The sequence below is a fragment of the Thamnophis elegans genome, chromosome 7, assembly GCF_009769535.1.
Source record: "Thamnophis elegans isolate rThaEle1 chromosome 7, rThaEle1.pri, whole genome shotgun sequence".
Taxonomy (NCBI): Eukaryota; Metazoa; Chordata; class Lepidosauria; order Squamata; family Colubridae; genus Thamnophis; species Thamnophis elegans.
Genome location: NC_045547.1, coordinates 79323229 through 79348779, shown reverse-complemented (window position 1 = coordinate 79348779; position 25551 = coordinate 79323229). Strand labels below are relative to the sequence as shown.

Here is a 25551-nt window from a genome sequence, read left to right as displayed (position 1 = left end):
TTGAATTTAACTAACTCATCTATTTCGCTTGCACGCGCCATATCCACGTGCTCATGTTTGTGAACCGGTAGGGAAGGTAAGTGAATATCACCCCTGGGTGGCAACATAAAGTCGAATATCATCAGTACACAAATACTCAAAATAAACACAAAAGTCTAAACACAAAAGTCTAAACACAAAAGAACTGAAGTTTTCTCTCTTCTTAAAATTGCAGTTTATTGAGAATGAATTGCCTGATTACAACGTGAATTTTTCCCCTTCAGCCCTACATATACCCGCGGAGATTAACAAATCATGACAGAGATATAAACGTTTTAATACACACAAGAAAAAGGATGTTAAGCTCCTTTAAAATGACACGGCCGACAGCTATTAAGAGCTGATTTTCTGCAGCTCTGGTGAAGACATTTTGAATGCACGTTGAAGGAGATGACAATAATGATGTAGCTCAACAGGATAGCAGTAGTTAATTTTGTCAGAATGTCACACCTATAGAAATTTCAGGTGTTCTCTTCACAGGAAACCAAGGGAAACCACAGAACATTTTTTGTAGGAGAAGAGCAGGCTGGGAGACGGTGTTAAATGTGTCATCAGTTTAGAGTTGTTATGTTGCCACAAATGATCCAAGTCCAATCTCTCTTGAATTCCTATTGCTCCAGAGCAGGGGTGTCAAACCTGAGTCACACACAACTGAAGGGTTAAATCAGTATTACTGTATTTTTCAGATTATAAGATGCACCTGACTATAAGACGTACCTAAATTTAGAAGAGGAAAACAAGGGGGAAAAAAGGTTTTGGCCTCCGCACACCCCATTTTCTGCCCTTTTCCAGCCTTTTTTCCTACCCATTTTCAATGCTTTTTTTTGGCCCTTTGTTGATGACTTTTGGCCCATTTGGGGGGCTTTTTTCAGCCCGTTTTTTAGGCCTTTTTGAACCCGTTTTCAAGGCTTTTTTTGGCCAATTTTCAAGGCTTTTTTCAGCCCGTTTTTGATGCCCTGTTTTTTTAATTAAAGTTTTTTTTATTTTTAATTTTCAAAACAAACACAACACATAAAATCTTCCTTTCTTACATACTATAGAAAGTGTATCAGTTGGTTACAAAAGACTCTCGTGCATCTCTTCCACAGTCATCAAGCATAATTCATATTAACTCAAGTATTTTAACTCAGATATTTATACATGTTACTGTCATCATACCTCGATTTTCATTTGACTAGAGTTGTTTAAACATCCTTCATAAAATATACCAAGATTTAACACATAACCACATACTGGCATTTCATTTACTATTTCTAAAATCCTCCAATGACACTAAATCCTTAAGTCCTATACTAGCTAAACATCCATAATGTTTAATAACAAAGTTTTCTATCCTTCTTTCCAAATCACTGTTTACAATTTACATCTCATTTCCTTATATTGTACCCATACATATACATACATACATACACATACATACATGTTATTATCATTATCCCTCCTTTATGACTATATCCTGCATCATATCATTTCCCCCCTAATAATCAAGACTTAACTGAATTTAACTTAATTCTATTATTATTATTACTATTACTATTATTATTATTATTATTATTATTATTATTAATCTTTATATATAATCCAAAAGGGTTTTGCCCTGTTTTTGAAGCTTTTTTCTCCCATTTTGGAGGTTTTTTTGTCCCATTTTCAAAGCTTTTGTTGGCCAATAAGGATGCATTTTCAGGCCCATTTTCGAGTATTTTTAGCCCATTTTTTCAGCCTATTTTTGAGGCTTTTGGGGCCATTTTTGAGGCTTTGTTTTTGGCCTATTTTTGAAGTTTTTTCAGCCCGTTTTGGAGGCTTTTCTTGGCCCATTTCGAGGCATTTTCAGGCCCATTTTCTAGGCTTTTTTCAGCCTGTATTTTTTAAAAAAAAATGGGTAAGAAAAAAGTCTCAAAAATAGGTCAAAAAAATCCCTGAAAACAGGCTGAAAAAGGCTGAAAATAGGCCCGAAAACTGGGCCATAAAATGGCTGGCAGGTGGGCGGGGCTTTGATCATATTCGGTCTATAAGACGCACAGACACTTTCACTCCCTTTTGAGAGACAAAAAGTGCATCTTATAGTCCGAAAAAGACAGTAATCTTCCTGTAAGAGTTGGCTTCCTGTTTCGGTCATTCAGAGGCATCCAGCTGTTATGTCTTCTGGATTACGGACACCTGGTTCCGGTTTTTAAGCCTGATTTTGATATTTGGGATATATTTTGGGAGAGGGGAGGGGGGACCTGCGTGGGGGAGCGGGTGAAGGTGATCGGTTGCTGGGAGGTTCCCCGTTCGCTTTCTGCAATTTTAAAGGACTTTCCGTCCTTTTCTCTACGGCTGTTGGTTCGAGGTGATTTGGTCTCCTGGTTTCATCTTCTCTTTGAAACAGGTCACCTGTCTGGTCATTCTTTGGAGGATTCATCTGCTTAAGATCTCCTTGATTACCACCAGACTCAACCTCTGCTTTGGGTAGCTCGTTTTCTCTACTTTTTGGAGATCTCGGCTTCTGTTTGAGATTCCCTTCACCGCCGCTAGTAGTGGTAGCCTCTGCTTCGGGTAGATCCTTTCCGCCACTGTTTGGAGATCTCGGCTTCGGTTTGAGATTCCCTTCACCGCCACTAGCGGTAGACTCTGCTTTAAACAGACTGCCTTCACCACTCTTTGGAGGAGTTATTACTTGTGTGACGGACTCTTTCACTTCCGTCATGGAAAGCGCATTGGGGGTTTTCCATCTCCGTGCCCCGGATTTTGAGTTGTATTCATACACTTTGCCAGTGACTGTGAAAGAAACGATTCGTTCAAAAATTCATTTTCAGAGTGGAAGGGATGTGATCGGTGGTGGGATTCAGCTGGTTTGCACTGGTTCAGGTAACCTGTTGTTAAATTACCCCACGCCCCCAAACTATCAAAGTGGATAGCAATAGCAATAGCAGTTAGACTTATATACCGCTTCATAGGGCTTTCAGCCCTCTCTAAGCGGTTTACAGAGTCAGCATATTGCCCCCAACAACAATCCGGGTCCTCATTTTACCCACCTCAGAAGGATGGAAGGCTGAGTCAATCCTGAGCCGGTGAGATTTGAACAGCCGAACTGCAGAACTGCAGTCAGCTGAAATAGCCTGCAGTGCTGCATTTAACCACTGTACCACCTCGGCTCTTGCACTGCGCTGCAGTGGAGAAATGGGCAATGGAGCAGCCGGGATGAGGGAAGGAGAAGGCTGCTTTCCCTCTTTCTTCTCCCTGCTCCTCCTCCCCCCCCTTGCGTTGCCTGCTCCATTGTCTGTTTCTTGTAGTGCAGCCCCCAGGATCCACTTTGATAGTGGGTGGTGGTGTTAATTTAACAACCCTCTCGCCCAGGGTCAGGTTACCCATCGCGGGAGGATTGTTGCGCATGTGTGGGGGAGCTAGAGGATAGGAATGGGCCAAGCCTCCTATGCAGTGGTGGGATTCAAATAATTTAACAACTGGTTCTCTGCCCTAATGACCAGCTGGGTAGGCGTGGTTTGGTGGTCATGTGACTGTGTGGGCATGGCCAACTCAAGGTCACTCAGGTCGATGGGCGCTGCTTCACCTAAGCTGTTACAATGTAATTAGGGTTAACCAGAGAGGCAGTTTTGGTAAACAGGGAAATTGAGATTAGTCTAGAAACAACACCAGAATGTTTCCTTCCTGCCTTCCGTACAGGATTAGCCCTGTAAAGTGGGATAAAACAAAAGGAGGTTTCTTCCAACAACCGGTTCTCCGAACTGCTTAGAAGGTTAACCACTGGTTCTCCCGAATAAGTGCGAATTGGCTGAATCCCACCACTGCTCCCACATCAGGCAACCTGACCCTGGGTGAATCCCATCACTGGATGTGCTGGTTTATTTGATTTGTAATCCACCATAATCCTACCGGATTATCAGCAGCTAACAACAAAATATATAACACAAAACACCCACAATAATGTTAAGTAATATAATCACCAATAGTAAGAACACCCCAGCCCAGTGGTGGGATTCAAATAATTTAACAACCGGTTCTTTGCCCTAATGACCATCTGGATAGGTGGGGCTCGGTGGTCATGTGACTGGATGGGCGTGGCCAACTCAAGGTCACTCAGGTCGATGGGCGCTTCGCCTTAGCTGTTACAATGGCAATAAGGGTTAACTGGAGAGGCAGTTTCTGTAAGTAGGTCAATAAAAATTAGGCTAGAAACAACACTAGAATGTTTCCTTCCTGCCTTCCTTACTGGATTAGCCCTGTAAAGTGGAAAAAAAACAAAAGGAGATTTCTTCCAACAACTGGTTCTCTGAACTACTTAGAAAGTTACCAACTGGTTCTCCCGAATAGGTGCGAACCGCCTGAATCCCACCACTGCCCCAGCCAAACTAAAAGCAAAAACAAAGACAAAAACTAAACCTCCCTTTAAACCACCTTCTGAAATGGGACACCAAGGAGATCCAATTGACCTCAATGGGAAAGCTAGTCTAGAGAACAGGTGTCCTTGCAGAAAAGCAACTTCTCTGGGCGTCTCATCCTCCTGAGTGGATGATACAAATTAAACACTCTTTCTGCAATGATAAAATTGACCCAGAAGTTGCTTTTCCAAAAGGCACCTGGACTATCTTGGGTTTTCTTTTTTCCTTTGAAAAACGTTTCGCTTCTCATCCAAGAAGCTTCTTCGGTTCAGTTTTCCGCAGAGCTGAAGAAGCTTCTTGATGGATGGCTTCAGCACTCGACTTTTCTCTTGAACAAATGCGTAGCGTTGCTATTTGCCTGGGAGGCCTACACCTCTCCCTCTAATCTTAAACGCTTTCCTTTCAACACCGTTTTGCTCTTTCCCGGCCTCCTTGTAATACCTGGGTCGATTGCTTCCCCATCGAAAATTGTATTTAAGTTGGTCATTTCCTAAAAAGACAAACAAAAGGCTTACTTAGTACCGTTCATTAAAGAGATTCCACCACAAAACCGCGGTAGACAAAAGCGCGCTCGACGAAAGCGTGTACGTGACGTCATCACAGCGCGACGAAAACATCGCGCTGTGATCGATAAATGTAAATATAAAGCGAAAACCTTACCCTAACCCCCCCAAACCTAACCCTAAACCTAACCCTAAATCTAACCTAAACCTAACCGTTAACCTAACGCTAACCAGCATGGAATCAAGGAGAAATCCTACAATCTGTGTGTTGGATTAAAACAGGGATGTCAAACTCGAGGGCCGCATCAGGGTTGTGTTTGATCTTGGGGTAGGGTGTGTGTGGCTTGGGTGGGCGTGGCCAGCTCAACATCACTCATTTCGGGGGCGCTGGTACTGGCCCGAGCGCTCTGCCTGGGAAAATGGCTCCCATGCTCCGTTTCCGGCTGCGACGGCCTCCTGCAACTCTCAGCCACCAAAAATGGAGCTTGGGAGGGCCATGTGTGGCCTCCCGAGCTCCATTTTCCCGGGCAGAGGCACGGCGGGCCGGTCCTTTGCTGGTTCCTGGTGGCCCCGCACCAGATCTAAGCATCCTGCAGGCTGGATGCAGTCCACGGGCTTTGAGTTTTACACCCCTGGATTAAAACATAGTTAGCGTATAATTGCTTACTTGAAGACAGAAAATCACAGAATTTGAGGGAATACTTTTTGGAGAATACACCAAGCTCTTTAGTTTCATGTTTAATTTATTTTCAAGTTTTATTCTTTCATAAACATAGAAGATAACCCAAGAAGTCACCATCTCGGAAACGTGGCAACTAGAATGTGGTTTCTGCTTTAGGAGAGGGAGACTAGAAATAGTAGGAAATCTTATAAATTGGACTAAGGATAGGAACTTTCAAACTGGATGTAGAAAAACAAGAAGGAAGTGCAGCTCTAAACGACTTCGATTTCTGTGCTGCTTTTCACCATCAGCTATAAAAAAAACTATATTTTTTTAATAAAAAATAAATTGTCTAGATTAAACAGGAAGGGTCATAATAATTACAATTGCCTTTACAGGCTTTAATATGAGCCAGAATATATGTGGGCATCCTGATATACTAATCCTAAGTAGGCAAAGATTCTGATTTTTTTTTTAAAAAAAAATTCTGTTTCAGGTTTAAAAAGCATAAAGTAAAGGTAAGGGTTCCCCTCGCACATATGCGGTAGTCATTCTGGACTCTAGGGGGCGGTGCTCATCTCTGTTTCAAAGCCGAAGAGCCAGAGCTGCCCGGAGACATCTCTGTGGTCATGTGGCCGGCATGACTAAAACACCGAAGGCGCATGGAACGCTGTTCCCTTCCCACCAAAGGTGGTTCCTCTTTTTCTACTTGCATTGTTTATGTGCTTTCCAACTAGGTTGGCAGAAGCTGAGACAAGTAACGGGAGCTCAATCCGTTATGCGGTGCTGGGATTCGAACTGCCGACCTTTCTGATCGACAAGCTCAGTGTCTTAGCCACTGAGCCACCGTATCCCTTGTTTAAAGCACACTTACCCATATGACTTCTTGCTTTGCTTTCTTCTTTACTGTAGAAAAAAAAAACACCATGCTGTTTTTTCTAAACCATTCACTTGTTGAAATGAACAAGAGTTAAAAGTATCCCGTCAAATTACATTCTTTATCGCAGGATGCCAACCTGAATTAAGTAGAACTTACTACATAAAAGCAGGAGTCGAAGAAGTGATACAGTCGGGTAACAAAATATCTGCAAGCCATCAATTAAGTTCCGGGAGCTCCAAGGACTGCACATTTCAAGCCGTATATTCCACATATAAGACGGTCCTTGACTTACAACCTGTCACTTAGCAACTATCCAACTATTCAACACTTTGGCAGACCTCCTAAAAAGTAGCTGTAAACTAGTTCTGAGGACTCCCCCAACAGTCATGTGACCACAATTTGGACATTTATTTGTTTGTATCCTGATTTTATTATTTTTATAAATAACTATTATCATATTTAATACTCTTTCCTCCTTCTATTTTGATCATAACAATCATCCTGTGAAGTAGGCTGGGCTAAGAAAGAGAGTGACATGCCCCAAATTACCCAGCCATCTTTTGTGTCTAAGGTGGGACTAGAACTCTCCGTCTCCTGGTGATTGGCTCAAAGTCACCCAGCTGGCTTTCATGGCTAAGGTGGGACTAGAACTCTCCATCTCCTGGTGATTGGCCCAAAGTCACCCAGCTGGATTTCATGGCTAAGGTGGGACTAGAACTCACCGTCTCCTGGTGATTGGCACAAAGTCACTCAGCTGGATTTCATGGCTAAGGTGGGACTAGAACTCACCGTCTTCTGCTGATTGGTCCAAAGTCACCCAGCTGGCTTTCATGGTTAAGGTGGGACTAGAACTCTCCATCTCCTGGTGATTGGCCCAAAGTCACCCAGCTGGATTTCATGGCTAAGGTGGGACTAGAACTCACCGTCTCCTGGTGATTGGCACAAAGTCACTCAGCTGGATTTCATGGCTAAGGTGGGACTAGAACTCACCGTCTTCTGCTGATTGGCTCAAGGTCACCCAGCTGGCTTTCATGGTTAAGGTGGGACTAGAACTCACTGTCTCCTGGTGATTGGCCCAAAGTCACCCAGCTGCCTTTCATGGTTAAGGTGGGACTAGAACTCTCCATCTCCCGGTGATTGGCCCAAAGTCACCCAGCTGGCTTTCATGTCTGAGAGTACTTGAACTCGCAGTCTCCTTTCCCTTAACCCAGGAGTGGGAGTCAGCCAGTTTGGACTGGTTCGGGCGAACCAGTAGCTCCGACGATCAGATGGGCCCTCCCGCCCCTGCGCTTTACTTCCCTATATCCTTTCAGCTGCTTAACATGGCAGAGCGGACTGCTGCGTCTTAGCTGTGTTACTCTCCAAGCAGTAACGTTGAAGGTACGTTTTGGTAAAACTGCGCACGCACGCATGCGCAAAGCACGCGATCACCAAACCAGTTGTTGAACCAGCAGGATACCCACCACTGCCTTAACCACTAGGCCAAACTGATTCTTACTTGGCGACCATCATGCATTTACGTCCATTTGCAGTGTCTTGTGGTCATGTAACCACAATTTCCGATATTTTTGCTAAACAATTTAAGCGTTTACTTCTGGTTTTCAGTAAAAAAAAACCACCCCAGAGCAAACAGTGAGTTCACTTAATGACTGCCACAAGACAAGGTCATAAAATTGGACCAGTCCCATGGGCAACCTGCTTTACGGCCATCATGGCTTAGGGAGGCTCCATTACAGTCATAAATCAAGGACTACCTGTATTCTGTTCTATTAGATTTTAACCTCTGTGATTCTAAGTCAAACTGCCACTAAAATCATACTTTGAAAACATAATGAACCAATTTTGTTGTGTTTAAGTACAATGACAGTAAAGATTATACTTACAATGTCTCTTATTAACAATGGGGCCGTGTTTTAAGAACAAGGAAAGCAAAGAAGAAACCACATACCTGGCACGTCCAACCTGCCATAAATTAAAAAAATATATATTATTATTATTATTGCAGAAACGATCATTAAGCAATACAGTAAACAAAGCTGAATTGAAAAGCTACGGACAGCAATGACTTTAAGTTTTGGAGGGGAGTATTGAGCCAATCTCGTTAAGAAATATGGATTCCTCATGTGAGCCTTGCAGAACAAAAGGACACGCAGAGATTGTATTATAATTGAGTTATTATTTGCAGGTTTTCTTTAAGCTACTTGATGAGAACCCAGATTGTTGGGGGAAATATGCTGGCTGTTGTGGTCCTGTCCCCCATCAGCTGAATCAGTGGAGGAGGAGGAGGAGGAGTGGGAGTCAGGGTCAGCATCAATGCAACCTGAGTGCTCCGAGGGGGACGAGGGAATGGAACTGTCAGAGAGAGAGAGAGAGAGAGAGAGGGAGGGAGGGAGGGTGGGAGAGAGAGAAAACTTAGACCAGTGGTCCCTGATCTTTTGGATACTAGAGACCGGTTCCGTGGAGAGAGGTTTTCCCGCCGACCAGGGTGTGTGTGTGGTTTCATGGGCCGCCTGCATCCCATGGACGGGGCTTCGCTTGTTTGCACGGCCCGGTTTTTGGCATGCCGTGGCCCCCTGCCAGTCCACGGACCTGGGATCGGGGACCCCTGTCTTAGAGAGGGCCGGAAAGCACTGTGAAGTGGTACATAAATCTAAGCGCCGTTGCTACTACTACTTACGGCTTCATGTCCGCTTTGGGTTTTGGTGGGCAGCAGGAACGCAGGTATTTTGCCAGCAAAACGGTCAGATAGCCGAGGAACCCCAGTAGCAATAAGCTTCCAAGGAGCATGAAAAATGGCACATACCAAGCCGATGAAGCATAGACGTTTTCTTTGCTGGTCACAATGGTCACACCAGGCTTGTAAGGGGGAAAAAAAGGGGGGGGTTGTTGGAAGCAAAATAGTTTCCCTAAATGGGTTCTAAAAAACGAAATTAAAAACCCAGCAGTCTCAAAAGAAAAATAGCAATAGCAATAGCAGTTAGACTTATATACTGCTTCATAGGGCTTTCAGCCCTCTCTAAGCGGTTTACAGAGTCAGCATATCGCCCCCACAGTCTGGGTCCTCATTTCACCCACCTCGGAAGGATGGAAGGCTGAGTTAACCTTGAGCCGGTGAGATTAGAACCGCTGAACTGCAGATAACAGTCAGCTGAAATGGCCTGCAGTACTGCACCCTAACCACCTCAGCTCTTAAAGAGAAATCAGGAGTCATTTACAACATACAGTGCAAGGACTTTAACAGTCACTGCGTAAAGGTTCACCGACAAATGCGCGCTCGACAAAAGTGCGCTGAGAAAACCGCGAGTTCTAAATCGTGCCGACGAATGAGTGAAGAAGCGCACCGACAACAGCGCGCTGACAAAAGTGCGCCTTCAACAAACAAGTAATAACTGCGAGTTCTAAACCTAACCCTGAACCTAACCCTGAACCTAACCCTTACCTTAACTGAAATCGCGCTTTTGTGGGCGCAGTTTTGTCATGTGCGTGCATTTGTCGGGTCACGTTGCGTAAGAGAAAAGGACGGAAGCCTCGAGGACTAAAACTATGAACAACAGCCGGCAGGCAGGAGACACAAGGAGAATGTCTTAGTTTCACAAAACACGGCCATAATCTCAACTGGGATGTTGTGAGCATCCCCGACTAAGCAAACTCCCCCCCAAATGCTAGAACAGTAATGGCTAACCTCTTTGTCCTCGCGGGCCAGAAACGCACGCGGGCGAGTGAATGGCATGTGCGGGCGTTCCCTCACCCACAATGCAATGCCCCCTGCCCCCCTGAACATGTGTGCATGACCCCCCTATGCTCCCCCACAACCCACACATGTGTGCGTTACCCCGTGACCCACTGTCTGAACAAAATAAAATAAATGGTTGATTATTGTTAATTTTAATTGAATTTTTAAAATGTTATTGTTAATCTTAATTGGGTTTTTTGGGGGGATATTCTATCTATTTTTTTTTTTAACTTTTGTAATATGTGGTTTTTTTTAATGTTGTACGCCGCCCTGAGTCTTTTTGGAGAAGGGCTGCATATAAATCCAATAAACAAACAAACAAACAAACACTGTGCATGTGCACGACACCCCCTGCGCCCCATTTTGGACCTAGCAGGGCTCCCTGAAGCCTCCTGGGACCAAAAATGGGGTGCAGGGGGGGCCCTGCCGCATCCCTACACTCCCCCTGCATGTGACCCCCCCAACACATGCTCGTGCAACCCCCCACCCCAAATCTCCCACATGCACAGCAGAGACCCAAAAATCAGCTAGCCGGCAGGAGGCGCGCACACATGCGCGGTGGAGCTTAGCTAGGCGACGTCTCGCGTGCCCGCAGATTAACCCTAGGCCAGCAATCAAGTGAACAATACCGCAATAGCACTTATATACTGAACCGGTAGTAATTTGGTGGCCTGGGTTGCTGGAACCGGCAGGGGCGTGGCGACCCAGGGGCGTGGTGACCCAGGCCTGCCATGCCCCTGAACCGGTTCTCCTGGCAGCGCCGTAGGCACCACCATCTTGTTTTTTGCTTCTGCGCAGAGCAATTTTAGTGGTACTGCACATGTGCGCACATCGTGCATTAAGCGCAGCACACGCGTGCGGTGTGCCCCTGAACGAACTGCCAGTAGCGGCTGCCGGAACCCACTCCTGACCTCACCCCATTCCTAAGAGGTCCGTAAAGGAGGCGTGCGTAAGCGCACCAGCGTGCCTACCATCCCTGTCCTATTGTCCCCATTTACTTGTCTTCATTTCTTCCTTCATGTCCATGTTCACACTTACACCTGCTATCTTGTACATGTTTGGGAAAACTAAACAAAATAACAACATCGTGATGACAGTATATAAATTGATAAATAACTCCCACTGTCAACCTATTACTTCCATCCCAAATCATGAGAGTATAAAAGCCCAAACTTACTGTGGTAGGAATCACAGTGGTTGGATCCGGAATCACTCGGATGGTCAGCTTTACTGTGCCGTTTTGAACATGGACTGAAGTCCTTTCAGCACTTGATAACAGATTATCATCTGTTACGGAAACCAGCAGCCGGTATTCCCAAACTTTGTCTATTCCTGACGTATAATCGAATGGGTTGGTCAGGACTAACCTGGAGAAATTGGAGCCGGCCTTTGGCGAGAAGTCAAAATGGTTATTCACGTTACCTAAAAGCAGAGCCAAAGACAAAATGGGTAAAGATAAATGAGGTTTCATTCACTGGAAGAGGGTGGATAGGACGGATGGTTGCAGGAACTGGGAATGTCTACTCTAGATATGGTGGTGGAGCCTTGGTGGAGCAAGGGTTAGAGTGCAGTACTGCAGGCTACTTCTGCTGACGGCTGATTGCCAGCAGTTCAAATCCCACTGGCTCAAGGTTGATTCAGCCTTCCATCCTTCCGAGGTGGGTAAAATGAGGACCCAGATTGTTGCGGGGCAAGAGGCTGACTCTGTAAACCGCTTAGAGAGGGCTGTAAAGCACTGTAAAGCGGTATATAAGTACTATTGCCCTTCCTTCCTTCCTTCCTTCCTTCCTTCCTTCCTTCCTTCCTTCCTTCCTTCCTTCCTTCCTTCCTTCCTCTCTTATTCTCTTTCTCATTCGTCTTCCTGGTGGCACAGTGGTTAGAATTTCTATTGCAGGCTAACTTTGCCCACTGCCAGGAGTTCAATTCTGACCGGCTCCATTTGTCTGGAATGCTATAGGGCCACAGATGGCAGGCGAAGCACTCTCTGCGGGAACGCAAGCCGTCGCCCCAGCTCAGCTCTACCACGCATGCGCGAGCGCCTCCCGCTAGCAAGCTGATTTTTTGAATCTCTGCCGTGCATGCGGGAGATGCGTGCGTATGCGCCCGGGGGTGGGGGGGATGCATACATGCACAAGGGGAACGCAGAGGGCGCAGCGCCCTCGGTGCCCTGTTTTTGGTCCCAGGAGGCTGCAGGGAGGCCTGCTAGGCCCAAAATAGGGTTTGCAGGAGTGTGTGTGTGTCACACGCGCACAAACAGGGGGCGAGGGAGCATTGGGGTGGGTGGGGTGTGCACGCATTGCATTATGGGTGTGGGCACGCACACACACCCTGTCATGTGTGTGCACGCTTTCAGCATGCAAGGACAAAACAGTTAGCCATGCTATAGGGTTTCCTGCTTGAGCAGGGGGTTGGACCAGAAGTCCTTCCAACTTTGTTATTCTGCATATTCTATATTTTGAACTAAATTAATCTCCCAGTTGTTAAGTATTGTAAATATGTGAGAACAATTTATGGTCAATTAGAAGCTGAGAGAGTTTCTCTATCTTCCTGAACTTGATATAAGCTCAAGCCAATCTTTTAACTCGGCTGTTAACTGTTATTAAACTAACTTTTTTTAAAAAAGCTGCTTAATGTGAACCAGATTGAAGAATTTGAAGACTGTAGGTTGACTGTATAAATCAAATCAATAAATACAATTAAGTTTGTCATGCACGTATCCCTGACCCAAGTGTCAGTGGCTTTTATAGTTTCTTGCAGGTTAAAAAGGTGGTAGGTTAGAGGTAGCAAACCATTTTTTAATCTCTCTCTATAAAAGCCAAATACAACTCACTCATCACGAAATCTCCAGAACCGTAAAGCCTACAGACCTGAAATTTGGCATGTATGTTCCTCTTGGCTCCTAGGTGCTCGCTAAGAAAGCATTTTTCAAAATGACCATCAGATCATTAATATTTCAAATCCAGTAATTAACACGCTCTGATGCTAAGGAGTTCTACTCCCCCTCCCCACCTGAAAAGAACTCTGTTCCAACTGCCAGTTGCCTTATATTAACACACTCTGGTGCTAATTAGGTAGACATTCTACTCCCCCTCCCCACCTGAAAAGAACTCTGTTCCAACGGCCAGTTGCTTCACATTCCGTTACCTCAGTTCAATCTGGCAGACATTCCACTCCTTCACTCAGGAGTGGTCTGGGGCTCCTTACAGTACTAAAGGTTAGTACCTCACCAAAATGTCTACACCTTCCACCTACGGAACTGCTTCTGGACTCAAGGCAGCAGGAGTGATATTCCCTTATGTGTTTCAATCGCCGACTATCACTGAGTCAACGGATTGAACCGGAGTGAACCGGATTTCTCCTGCATTGCCCGATCACATAGTTTCGTTGTGAAGCACAGCTATCCAGTTAGTTACATATCAAGTAATTCTTGGCAAGTATGAACAGGATGAACAATAGCCCTCTCGAGCAAACTGCAAGTTCGGATTGCAGGGTCACCTCCTGCCTTGAAAGAATTTCTTTTGGTGTCGATACAAATAAATACATTTAGGGAGCGTCTTGCCTTTATTATTTTTACAACGAACTCAGGTCAAAATGGCAGTTGTGGAAGAGGGAAGACTTCAAAGTAAAACAAGAAAGTAGTCCAGCTGCCTCTTGAAAAAGCACCTTTGGGACGGCACGTGTTAGAATATATATTCTACCGGCAAGTAATGACATAAGATATTCAAAGTATGAAATACCTGACGTGATAGTATAGCGGAACGACTTTGGACTTGAATCCCGATCCACGCAGGTAATACTGAAACTATTAATAATGCCCAAACTTAGATCCACGGGCACTTCCAGCAACTGTCCATCAGGAGTGCATATGGGTGGTTCATCGTTTACTTCAAGAATATTTATTATTACCTAAAGAAAGATTTGAAGAAATATTTGAAGGAACCGTGGTGGCGCAGTGGTTAGAATGCAGTATTGCAGGCAAATTCTGCCCACAGCCGGGAGTTCGATCGTCGCCGGCTCAGGTTGACTCAGGCTTCCATACTTCTAAGGTCAGTAAAATGTGGATCCAGATTGTTGGGGGGGGGGCATATGGTGACTCTGTAAACCGCTTAGAGAGGGCTATATAGCACTGTGAAAGGGTATATAAGTGCTATTCCTTCCTTCCTTCCTTCTTTCCTCTCTTATTCCCTTTCTCATTCTTGTTCCTGGTGGCGCAGTGGTTAGAATGCAGTATTGCAGGCTAACTCACCACTCACTGTCAAGAGTTCAATCCTGACCGGCTCAAGGTTGACTCAGCCTTCCATCCTTACAAGGTCGATAAAATGAGGAGTTAGATTATTGAGGGCCATAGGCTGACATTTGTAAACTGATTAGAGAGGGCTGTAAAGCATTATGAAGCGGTATATAAGTCTACGTGCTATTACTAAAAAAATAAAATCTGAAGAGTGTAGAACACCCAGTCCATGGACCGGAACTAGCCCAGAAACTGGGCTGCGCATACAAATGAAGCCCATCCGCGGGATGCAACTAGCATGCAAAACCAAACTCCCTCCTTCCTTTCCCATGGAAAAACCTCTTTCCATGGGACCGGCCCCTGTTTCCCAAAAGGTTGGCGGTTCCTGGTATGGAAGAAAGCTTTCTAGTCTACAGGTTCAGGGCTGGTTCTTGTGATAGATACAACAGCGCACTTGGCCTGAGCAGGAGATATTAAAGCAGAAGTCACGGCAATCTGTTAAAGGACCAACAGCTTGGAGTAAAACCTATTGTAATTTATCAGCTTGAAGAAATACCGTATTTTTCGGAGTAAAAGACGTACTTTTTCCCTCCCCTAAAAGAGGGTGGAAATTTGGGTGCGTCTTATACTCCGAATGCAGCTTTTTGGAAGCTTTTTTTTTTTAGCCCTAATGAGATGCTAATGAGTGGAGCTCCATTTCAGGCAAAGCATGGAAGATAGGGAGATCTCATTAGCACCGCATTAGGGCTGAAAAAAAGCTTCCTTCCAGCTAGGAGAAGCCAACAACAAAAGATTTGAAGACTGCCTGGCTATCTGAGTTTTCTCAATGGTTTCTTTCAGGCAAGTGCTGGGCTGGTTTGTTGATTCAGCATTGTTACATTTTAGGAGCTGTTAAGTACTTTTGGCTGAATGCCCAGATATCTGGTTAAGATTGTGTGATCTCTAGGCTGGAATACTGCAATGGGCTCTACATGGGGTTGCCCTTGAAGTGCATCCGGCGACTGCAGTTAGTCCAGAATGCAGCCGCGCGAGTGATAGTGGGCGCACCGCGGTTCGCCCACATTACACCCATCCTCCGCGAGCTGCACTGGCTACCTGTCGATCTCCGGGTGCGCTTCAGGGTACTGATGACCACCTTTAAAGCACTCCATGGTAGTGGATCTGGGTACTTGAGAGACCGCCTTCTGCCGATTACCTCCCTCCGACCGATTAGATCGCACAGACTGGGCCTCCTCCGAATCCCATCTGCCAGTCAATGCCGACTGGCGACTACACGGAGGAGAGCCTTTTCTGTTGCAGCTCCGACCCTGTGGAACGATCTCCCCGCCGAGATTCGTACCCTCACCACCATCCAGACCTTCCGCACAGCCCTTAAGACCTGGCTCTCCCATCAGGCCTGGGGATAGGTTCCCAATTTACCCGCCCGAGTGTTGACTGTTGAATGCAAGTTGTGTTTTATTATTTTATTTTGTTCACTTACTGTTTGTCTTTTGATATCGCACCCCCCTCCCTGTGATTGTAAGCCGCCCTGAGTTCCCTCAGGGAGAAGGGCGGCCTATAAATCTTAATAAAATGTCTAAAAAAAAAAATTTTTTTTTTCCACCGAAAGAAAAAAAGTGGCAAAAAGTGTCATTTTATTATACTATTGTGCTTGCTTGCTTTTCTGGTGGAATAAAAATGAATACCTGGAGGGCAGAATTTTTTTCCTCTTTTCCTCCCCAGAAACTAAGGCTATACTCCAAAAAATACGGTAGTTCGGAGTTTATACTCTGAGAAATACGGTAGTTCAAGGAGAAGCAGCAATACCTTCTCCTTCACCTCAAGCAACATAATATCTTAATGTTTTTGATCTTGGGAGATCACATCCACTTCCATCCAGCTTTCTGTACAACACAGACTATTATATATTCTACTAATATATTCTCTTTTTAATTTTTTTTTTGTTATTTAAACATAGAAGAACATAAAAACTAACCCAAAGAGTAGCAAGAGAGCGAGCAGAGCTGGGAGGTGGAGTTAAATGAGTTATCAGCCTAGACTTGTTATGTTATCACAAATGGTTTGAATCCAACCTAGTAGTGCAACCGGTTCTATCCGTTTCGGGCGAACTGATAGCAGTGGTGGCGGGAGGCTCCGCCCACCTGCCCAGACGTCATCACGCCTCATTTTTGATGCTCTGCGCATGCACGGAAGGTCCTACGCATGCACAGAGCTGGCGCACGCTCACATTTGCCAACTGGTAGTGAAGGTAAGTTGATTTCACCCCTGATCCAACCCCTTTTGAATTCTGCTGATCCTTATCTGGCACTAATTTATTATTGAACATTAAATGACTAGATTCTTGTGTATAGGCAGGAGCAAGAAATCTTCTTAACTAAATTATTTAAATTAAATGATACTAAATTATATTTGGGTTTGTGGAAATACCATCCCAAGAAAACATAAACTGAGATTTGAAAGAGACACCTACAATAACAGAAAAAGAAAGGGAGAGAGGAGGAGAGGAAAAGGAGAGAAGGATGAAAGAGGCAAGGAGTGGATGGTGGAAGGGAGAGGAAGTGAAGGAGAGAGGGTAGGAAGGGGAAGAGGAGTAGGGGAGAAGTAAGGGAAGAAGAAAGGGGAAGGAGAGGAGGAAGGAAGAAAGTAGAGAAGGAAGGGAGGGAGAAAAGAAAGGGAAAATAAGGTGGTGATACAACAGGTGGAAGGGATGGTAAATAAAGCAATCCGAATTGTATATTATAACCTATTGAATGGAATAACAATGACAAATGTAAAGAAGAATAACAATCATGTGAATGTATACTTACAATGAGAATAAAAAACAAAAAACTTATTTAAAAAAAGAAATAATCTTAACTGCAATTTAATGTATGATCCTGACTGTTTGTGTCTACGTAACAACTCTAGGCTGATGACTTGTTTAACTCTACCCCCGCCTCATCCTCCCACTCCAGTGCAGACAAGGCTGATTTTGCAGGTTTTGCTTCTACGAATGTCACTTCCGGCAAATCCTACTTGTGTTTTACCATCAAGAGGCAAAGAAAAGTAGATCGCAAGGAACAATATGCTCTGTTTTACGCTCACTAGTTTACTCACGAAGGAATTTCCAGTCTTGCCATTGTTGTCAGAAGCTTGCACTTCAAGAGTGTGTACTCGTTGTGTTTCATAGTCTAATCGCTTTGTGTTCTGCAAAATACCCAGCTGGGGATCAATTACAAATAGGTCTGTGACACGTCCACCGCTCTCTCCGGACAAAATGGAGTAAGAAATTCCAGTGGGAGGCAAATCCTTGTCAGTAGCAAACACGCTTCCGATAGAAGAGCTGGCTGAAATGAAATAGCAGTACATTAAGACAACAGGCAGGTAGTTTTGGAGTGTGTGCGGTGTGTTTAAGAGATTGTGTAGGCTTCAGAAAGGATCTACGGTCAAAAGGTTGGACACCTAACATCAAAAATGTCATCAAAAAAGCACAAGGAATGTTCTTTCTGCACCAAGTCAGGAGGCTCTAACTGCCCAAGGAGCTGCTGATACAGTTCTACAGAGGAATTATTGAGTCTGTCATCTGCACCTCCATCACTGTCTGGTTTGGCTTTGCAACCCAATAACACAGACACAGACTTCAGAGGATGATTAGGTCTGCAGAAATAACAATTGCTGCCAACCTGCCTTCCATTGAGGGCCTGTACACTGCATGAGTCAAAAAGAGGGCTGTGAAAATATCTACAGACCCTTCGCATCCTGGGCGTAAATTGTTTCAACTCCTACCCTCAAGATGACGCTAATGGGCAACGCACACCAGAACCACTAGACACAAGGACAGTTTTTTCCCCAAACACCATCACTCTGCTAAACAACTAATTCCCAAACCACAGTCTGTATTACTATTATTCTTCTCTTCCTTGCTAGTATCTCTCTCTCCCCACTTATGACTATAGCCATGTTGCTTGTATCTTTCAATTTATATTGCTTTCATTTGTTTCCTAATACGATTTGATGGCTTATTAGTAACCTTGACTATCACTAAGGGTTGTATCTTTTTATTCTTGATGAATGTATTTTATTCTCCTTATGTAAAATCTGTAAAGCAGGGGTATCCATGTGTCTGAAGCCACGTCCTTTATTTTACAGTAGGGATGTCCAACCTTGGCAACTTTAAGACTTGTGGACTTCCAACTCCCAGAATTCCTCAGCCAGCTGTGGGAATTCTGGGAAATGAAGTCCACAAGTCTTAAAAGGGTCATACATTACATCCCTGCTGTAATGTATATTTTAAAAAGGAGTGTGGCTTCAGTCACATCGATATTACATGGCTGTGAAAATATCTATAGACCCCTCACATCCTGGACATAAATTGTTTCAACTTCTACCCTCAAAATGACACTATAGGGCACTGCACACCAGAACAACTGCACACTAGACACAAGGATAGTTTTTTTCCCTGAATGCCATCACTCTGCTAAACAACTAATTCCCACAACGCTGTCAATTTATTTACTAAGACTGTATTACTATTCTTCTTCTCTTCCTTCCTATTACCTATCTCCTCCCACTTATGACTATAACTATGCTGCTTGTATCTTCATGATTTATATTGTTTTATTTGTTTCCTAGTATGATTTGATTGCTTATTTAGTAATCATGGCTCTCACTAAGTGTTGTATCTTATGATTCTTATGAATGTATTTTTTTCTTTTACGTACACTGAGAGCATCTGCACCAAAGACAAATTCCTTGTGCGTCCAATCACACTTGGCCAATAAAGAATTCTATTCTATTCTATTCTATTCTATCCCATCTATTCTATCCCATCTTATCTTATCTTTTCTATCCTATCCCATCTATTCTATTCTATCCTATCCTATCCCATCTATTCTATTCTATTCTATATTAATTCTATTCAATTCTATATTAATTCTATTCAATTCTATATTGATTCTATTCTATCCCATCTATTCTATTCTATTCTATCCCATCTTATTTTTGTATTCTATTTTATCCTATCCTATCCCATCTATTCTATTCTATCCCATCTTTCTATTCTATTCTACCCCAACTTTTCTATTCTATTCTATTCTATCCCAACTTTTCTATTCTATTCTATATTAATTCTATTCTATATTAATTCTATTCTCTCCTATCCCATCTATTCTATTCTATTCTCTCCTATCCCATTTATTCTATTCTATTCTGTCCTATCCCATCTATTCTATTCTATCCCATCTTTTCTATTCTATTCTATCCCATCTTTTCTATTCTATTCTATCCCATCTTTTCTTTTCTATTCTATTCTATTCTATTCTATCCCATCTATTCTATTCTATTCTATTCTATCCCATCTTTTCTATTCTAATCTATTCTATATTACAGGTAGTCCTCAACTGACAGCAGTTCATTTAGTGACCGTTCAAAGTTACAACGGGTCTGAAAGCGAATTCAAGTTTTCTTTACCAAGGTCATTTGGGAAACATTACCGTTTTCACACAACTGCTTTATTTACATAGCGATAGTAAACAGGTGTTTGTGCATTTCCTGGATAGCCAGAAAGTTTTAAAAACTTCGTTTTTTAAAAAAGGGGAGGAAATAGGTATATTAGATTCCGAAGAATCTAATAATCTAATTCGTTCCAGTGGCTTCTTTGATCTAAAGAAACATTCACCCCAACAAAACTATCAGTGTGCCATATACGGAGCAGGGTGTAGAATCAGCATTAATTTGAGAGAATTCTATTTTATAGCCTTGTAAATTTGAGAAAAAGCCATTGTCACTTACATGGTACTATTTCAGATACGTTAAAAGTGTACAAAGAGCTATTGAAGACTGGAGGAAACTCATTGACCGGCTGAATGTCAATATAAATGTAAATCCGTTCTGTAAATACAGCAAGTAAGAAGATCGTGAAAGGTGACACAGAAACATAAACCTCATTTAAAAATTTTTTTTTTTCCTGAAAAAGGGTCGGGGGGCGGGGGGGGAAAGGGAACAAGAAGAAAAGTTCATACTAACGAGAAAAGGAAGGCTTAGAAACATCCTGGATGAGGGTATTCAGAATATATTGTCTCTGCAGGCTTCCGTCCGTTGTGTTTTCCAAGTCTACATTTCCTGTAAGCTTAAAAGAACATTCTTTTTACGGGCAGTCCTTGATTTATGACGGAAATTGAGCCCAAAATTTATGTGGCTAAGCCACACACAGTTGTTAAGTGAATTTTGCCCCATTTTACGACCTTTCTTACCACAGTTGTTAAGTGAATCAGTGCGGTACATAAGTTAGTAACATGGTTGTTAAGTGAATCTGGCTTCCCCACTGACTTTGCTGGCCAAGAGGTTGCAAAAGGGGATCACACACAGCGACCATCATAAATATGAGCCGGTTGCCGAGTATCTGAATTTTGACCCTGTGATCATGGAGATGCTGCAAAGGTCGTAAGTGTGAAAAACTGGCCATACGTTTCTTTTTTTTCCAGTACCGTTGTACTGTTGTAACTTTGAACAGTCACTAAATGGACTGTCATAAGTTGAGGATTACCTGAAATTGATCGCCATATTATTTTTCCTTGCTGTGATTTTTTTCTAACATTTTTCAACAACTTCCGAATCACTCCAGAGCGGTACAGGAATTGTGGTCCTTAAATGCCACGGTGATATACAGGCAGTCCTCATTTTACAACCTTTCATTTAGTGACCATTTGAAGTTGCAACGGCATTGAAAACAGTGATTTACAACCAGTACAAAGGTCAACTCCTAAAGTTGCCACGGTGAGGAAATGGGGGAGCGCATTCCACGTACACTTTCGGCTAGAGTTGGAACTCATTACCGTAGCAGGCTTGGGAGGGGTGCACCTCATTGGGGAATGTGATTTATGACACAGAATGAGGGGAGGGAAGGAACAGGGGCAAAGTTCAGCTATAATTCAAATAAGGCTCAGATCTGACTGATAAAAAGGTCTTGCCAAAATAAATGCTCCTAATAAATGACTAATTTTCTTTTGAAATTTGGCTCGAGACTCATGAATCAATTAGGGCATTTTTTGGAAACCTGATAACATGATTGTAGGGGCACTGCAACTATCAAAAGTGCAAGGACAAGTTGTCTCTTTTTTCAATGCGAATGTAACATTGAATGGTTGCTAATCATCACTAAATGAATGGTCATAAATTGAGGACATCCTGTTTTTTTTTAAAAAGCAGGCTTTAAAAAAATTGTGTTCCTATAGCTCTCTCTCAAGTACAAAGTGCCACTGATTTTATATTCATGGTTCTTCCTTAGGAAAGGGTAACTACGCCGCTAGTCATTGCTGACTCTAGGGGGTGCTGCTCATCTCTGTTTCAAGGTCATTGAGCCAGCATTGTCCGAAGATATTCCCGTGGTCATGCGGTCAGCATGACATCACAGAGCTCCGTTCCCTTCCCACCGAAGGGGTACCTATATATCTACTCTCATTTGCATGCTTTCCAACTGCTAGGTTGAGAAGGAGCTGAGGTGAGGACGGGAACTTACCCCATCGTGTAGCAATCGGGTTCCGAACCTGGACTGCTGGCTTTCCAGCCGACAAACCGAGCATCTTAACCCTCCCCCCCCCACACACCAATTTTGGGATGATTTTAAATAAATGTGTTGGTTTTGCTTCTTAATAAAACGAATGCCCTAGACCTAAAATTCTGATCTGAAGGATATTTTCGATAACACTCTGGTTGATACAGATAAGACACTTAATGTCTCCACATTAAATTTTGACCTTTTTTTAATGCTATCTTAATGGGAAACATTTCCCTCCCTGCACTTCCTCTCCTGATTACATTTGAATAGGCACCCCATTCTCCAAATTTAAATAATAATAATAAAACAGTTAATTAGCAGACCTTAATTATTCCGGAGTGAGGAGGATCCTGGGTAAATTTATGACTTCCAACCCCAGACAGTTCGGTGAAGTTAAACAAATTGTGTGGGGATTCCACATCGTCATCTTTGCAATCATTCTTTAAATTGATTATTTCAAATCCAGGGGAAGCCGTTTCAGGAATTGGCACCCTATTTAAGAAAAATAAATTACGGTAGCTCTTTATTTCAGATTTTCTGGTTCTTTGCTTAGCTTTCCAAAATGTCTAAAAGACCGTCTTGTGCAATGATGGCGAACCTTTTTCTTACAGCGTGCCAAAATTGCACATGCACATGCCCACACCAATTCAATCCTCTCCAACCACACATGCATGTGTGCGCCCCTTCCCCCGCATGCACGCATGACCCCTCGCCAAGCTCCAGAGGGTTTCCTGAAGCCTGGGGAGAGTGAAAATGGCCTCCCCCAGCCCCCCCAGAAGCCCTCCGGAAGCCGGAAACATACCATTTCCGAACTTCCAGTTGGCCTTTTGAGGCCATTTTTCGCCCTCCCCGAGCTTCAGGAAAGCCCCTGGAAGCTGGGAAAGGCGAAAAACAGGCCCGATGGGCCAACTGGAAGTTCATTCCAGTTTGTTCCGCGCTATGTTAAAAAGTTTAAAGTCATTAGCTCTAATAGAATTGCCTGAAGCTTAAGAGAGTAGAAAATATTGTGTAGTCCTTGGTGCTCTCTGAGCTGGGTGGTTTTCTTGCAGACATTTCATTACCTAGCTAGGTAACAGCATCAGTGCTAGAAGGAAGTGGGGTTTGCTTCCATCTCAACACCCCACTTCCTTGTAGCACTGATGAGGTTACCTAGTTGGGTAATGAAACGTCTGCAAGAAAACCGTCAAGATCAGAGAGCACCAAGGGCCCATAGTCCTCCTCCTCTTCCACTCCACAAACCCTATTCCCTTCTAGCACTGACGATGTTACCTAGTTGGGTAATGAAACGTCTTCAAGAAAACCGCCAAGCTCAGAGAGCACCAAGGACCCCACGGTTCAACCCTGAGCTACAAATATTCTCTTCTATCAATAGTATCAAATATTATTACCTGTGATTGTATTTTGTGCATTCGGGTGGAAGGTCATTGATATCCTCAATAAATATGAAAATTTCAATTTCAGCCGTTCTTTTATGGGTAGCGCTGTCCTCAACACGAATGGTCAAAGAAATATTAGGATTGGTATTGAGGGGAGCAGCATCACGATTTAGCCGGCCGGCCACCGAGACCATACCTGTCACTGAAATAGAAATAAGCTGTAAGAGTTTCCAGGCACCCCCGCAGGCGTAGCTTTTGATTACGGCAGAAACTGTTTTTATATATTTGTATTCCGCTTTTATTATTTTTATAAATAATTCAAGGTGACAAACATATCCAACACACCTTCCTATTTTCTCCGCAATAACAACCCCTGTGACATAGATTTGGCTGAAAGAGAATAACTGGCCCAAAGTCACCCAGCTGGCTTTCGTGCCTAAGGAGGGACTAAAAGTCACGGGCTCCTGGTGATTGGCCCAAAGTCACCCAGCTGGCTTTCATGCCTAAGGAGGGACTAGAACTCACTGGCTCCTGGTGATTGGCCCAAAGTCACCCAGCTGGCTTTCATGCCTAAGGTGGGACTAAAAGTCACTGGCTCCTAGTGATTGGCCCGAAGTCAGCCAGCTGGCTTTCATGCCTAAGGCGGGACTAGAACTCAATGTCTCCTGGTAATTGGCTTGAAGTCTTCCAGCTGGCTTTCATGCCTAAGGCGGGACTAAAAGTCACTGGCTCCTAGTGATTGGCCCAAAGTCACCCAGCTGGTTTTCATGGCTTTTAATTTTGCTTAATGAGACTGTTTCTCATTTAAAGTCCCTTGAATTGGACATTCATAACAATGGATGTCCGCAGTGAAGAATCAGAAAAGTTGTGATAGTGATGGATGATTAAAGCCATGTTCCTTCTTTATCTATCTTGCAAAGGAAAGGGGCTTTGACCCCAAGGTTATGGCTGCCATTTTGACTTCCTTTTGACCCCTCTGGCTGTCCCTGTTTAAAGGTAAAGGTTCCCCTCGCACATATGTGCTAGTTGTTTCCCAACTCTAGGGAGCGGTGCTCATCTCCGTTTCAAAGCCGAAGAGCCAGCGCTGTCCGAAGACGTCTCTGTGGTCATGTGGCCGGCATGACTAAACGCCAAAGGCGCACCGAACGCTGTTACCTCCCCACCAAAGGTGGTTCTTATTTTTCTACTCGCATTTTTACATGCTTTTGAACTGCTAAGTTGGCAGAAGCTGGGACAAGTAACGGGTGTTCACTCCGTTACGTGGCGCTAGGTATTCGAACTGGCGAACTGCCGACGTTTCTGATCGACAAGCTTAGTGTCTTGGTCACTGAGCCGCCGCGTCCCTGTTTATATCATTGCCAAAAAAAAAAAAAAAAAAAACAATGTGGGAAGGAAAGGAGCAAAATCATAATTTCCACCAAGGGCTCTGAGTATTTATTCAGAGCATTTTAAGAACGAATGGGATGAGGCTCTATTTAATGTCTCACCCTGAGGCACCCCAAACGGGGGAGTCGGGATTGTGGTCATCATGCAAGGCAATCACCTGGGCGCCTCTCTTAATGACCGCAATGAATTACGACCGCAATTCCAAGCTTAATTGTGGTTGTGAGTTGAGGACTACCCATATAGCATTCCTCTCGATTCTCTTGAAAGATTAATTCCTTACTTGGATTGATGGAGAATTTAGGGATTGCTTCAGGGGCTCCCATGCTGTAGCGAAGGCTATGAATAAAATCTTCGACTTCGGGATCCTTGGCTGTTATATTGGCTACAAACATATTTGCTGGTGCCTCTTCAGGAATCTTGAAAACATTCTCTTTCCTAGAACAGAAATTAGACAGGACAGTTTGATCAGCTGTCTCTTATCATCCCGACTAATACAACGAAGGGTTACAATGTAAAAGCAAAAATTAATTAATCTAGGGCTCAATATGCTTGGCGATTTTCTGGCAGATGTTTCATTACCAAACTAGGTTACGTCATTGGTGCAGGAAGGAAGTGGGGTTTGCTCTTAAGAGGCACTGATGATGTCACGCAGTTTGGTAATGAAACGTCTGCAAGAAAACCACCAAGCTCGGAGAGCACCAAGGACCCCATAGTTCTAATCTGAGCTATGAATATTGTCTTCGATCAGTAATTAATTATATCTAATATATCCAGCCCTGGAACATATCCTGCTTCAAAAAGTTTCTTCTTCTTCTCCTTCTCCTTCTCC

General features: G+C 43.7%; 1 protein-coding gene across 1 annotated transcript in view; it reads right to left on the bottom strand.

The window, feature by feature from the left end:
* Positions 1-1786: 1786 nt before the first annotated feature.
* The window catches only part of CDHR3 (cadherin related family member 3), a 34276-nt gene continuing 10511 nt past the window's right edge, over positions 1787-25551 (bottom strand). The window contains 13 exon segments of the mRNA XM_032220753.1: positions 1787-2796; positions 4860-4908; positions 6457-6488; positions 7449-7458; positions 9133-9318; positions 11373-11617; positions 13933-14101; positions 17523-17752; positions 20196-20294; positions 20430-20532; positions 22284-22452; positions 23349-23538; positions 25003-25157. Coding sequence (XP_032076644.1) covers positions 2210-2796; positions 4860-4908; positions 6457-6488; positions 7449-7458; positions 9133-9318; positions 11373-11617; positions 13933-14101; positions 17523-17752; positions 20196-20294; positions 20430-20532; positions 22284-22452; positions 23349-23538; positions 25003-25157 — 2224 coding nt within the window. The 3' untranslated portion in view covers positions 1787-2209.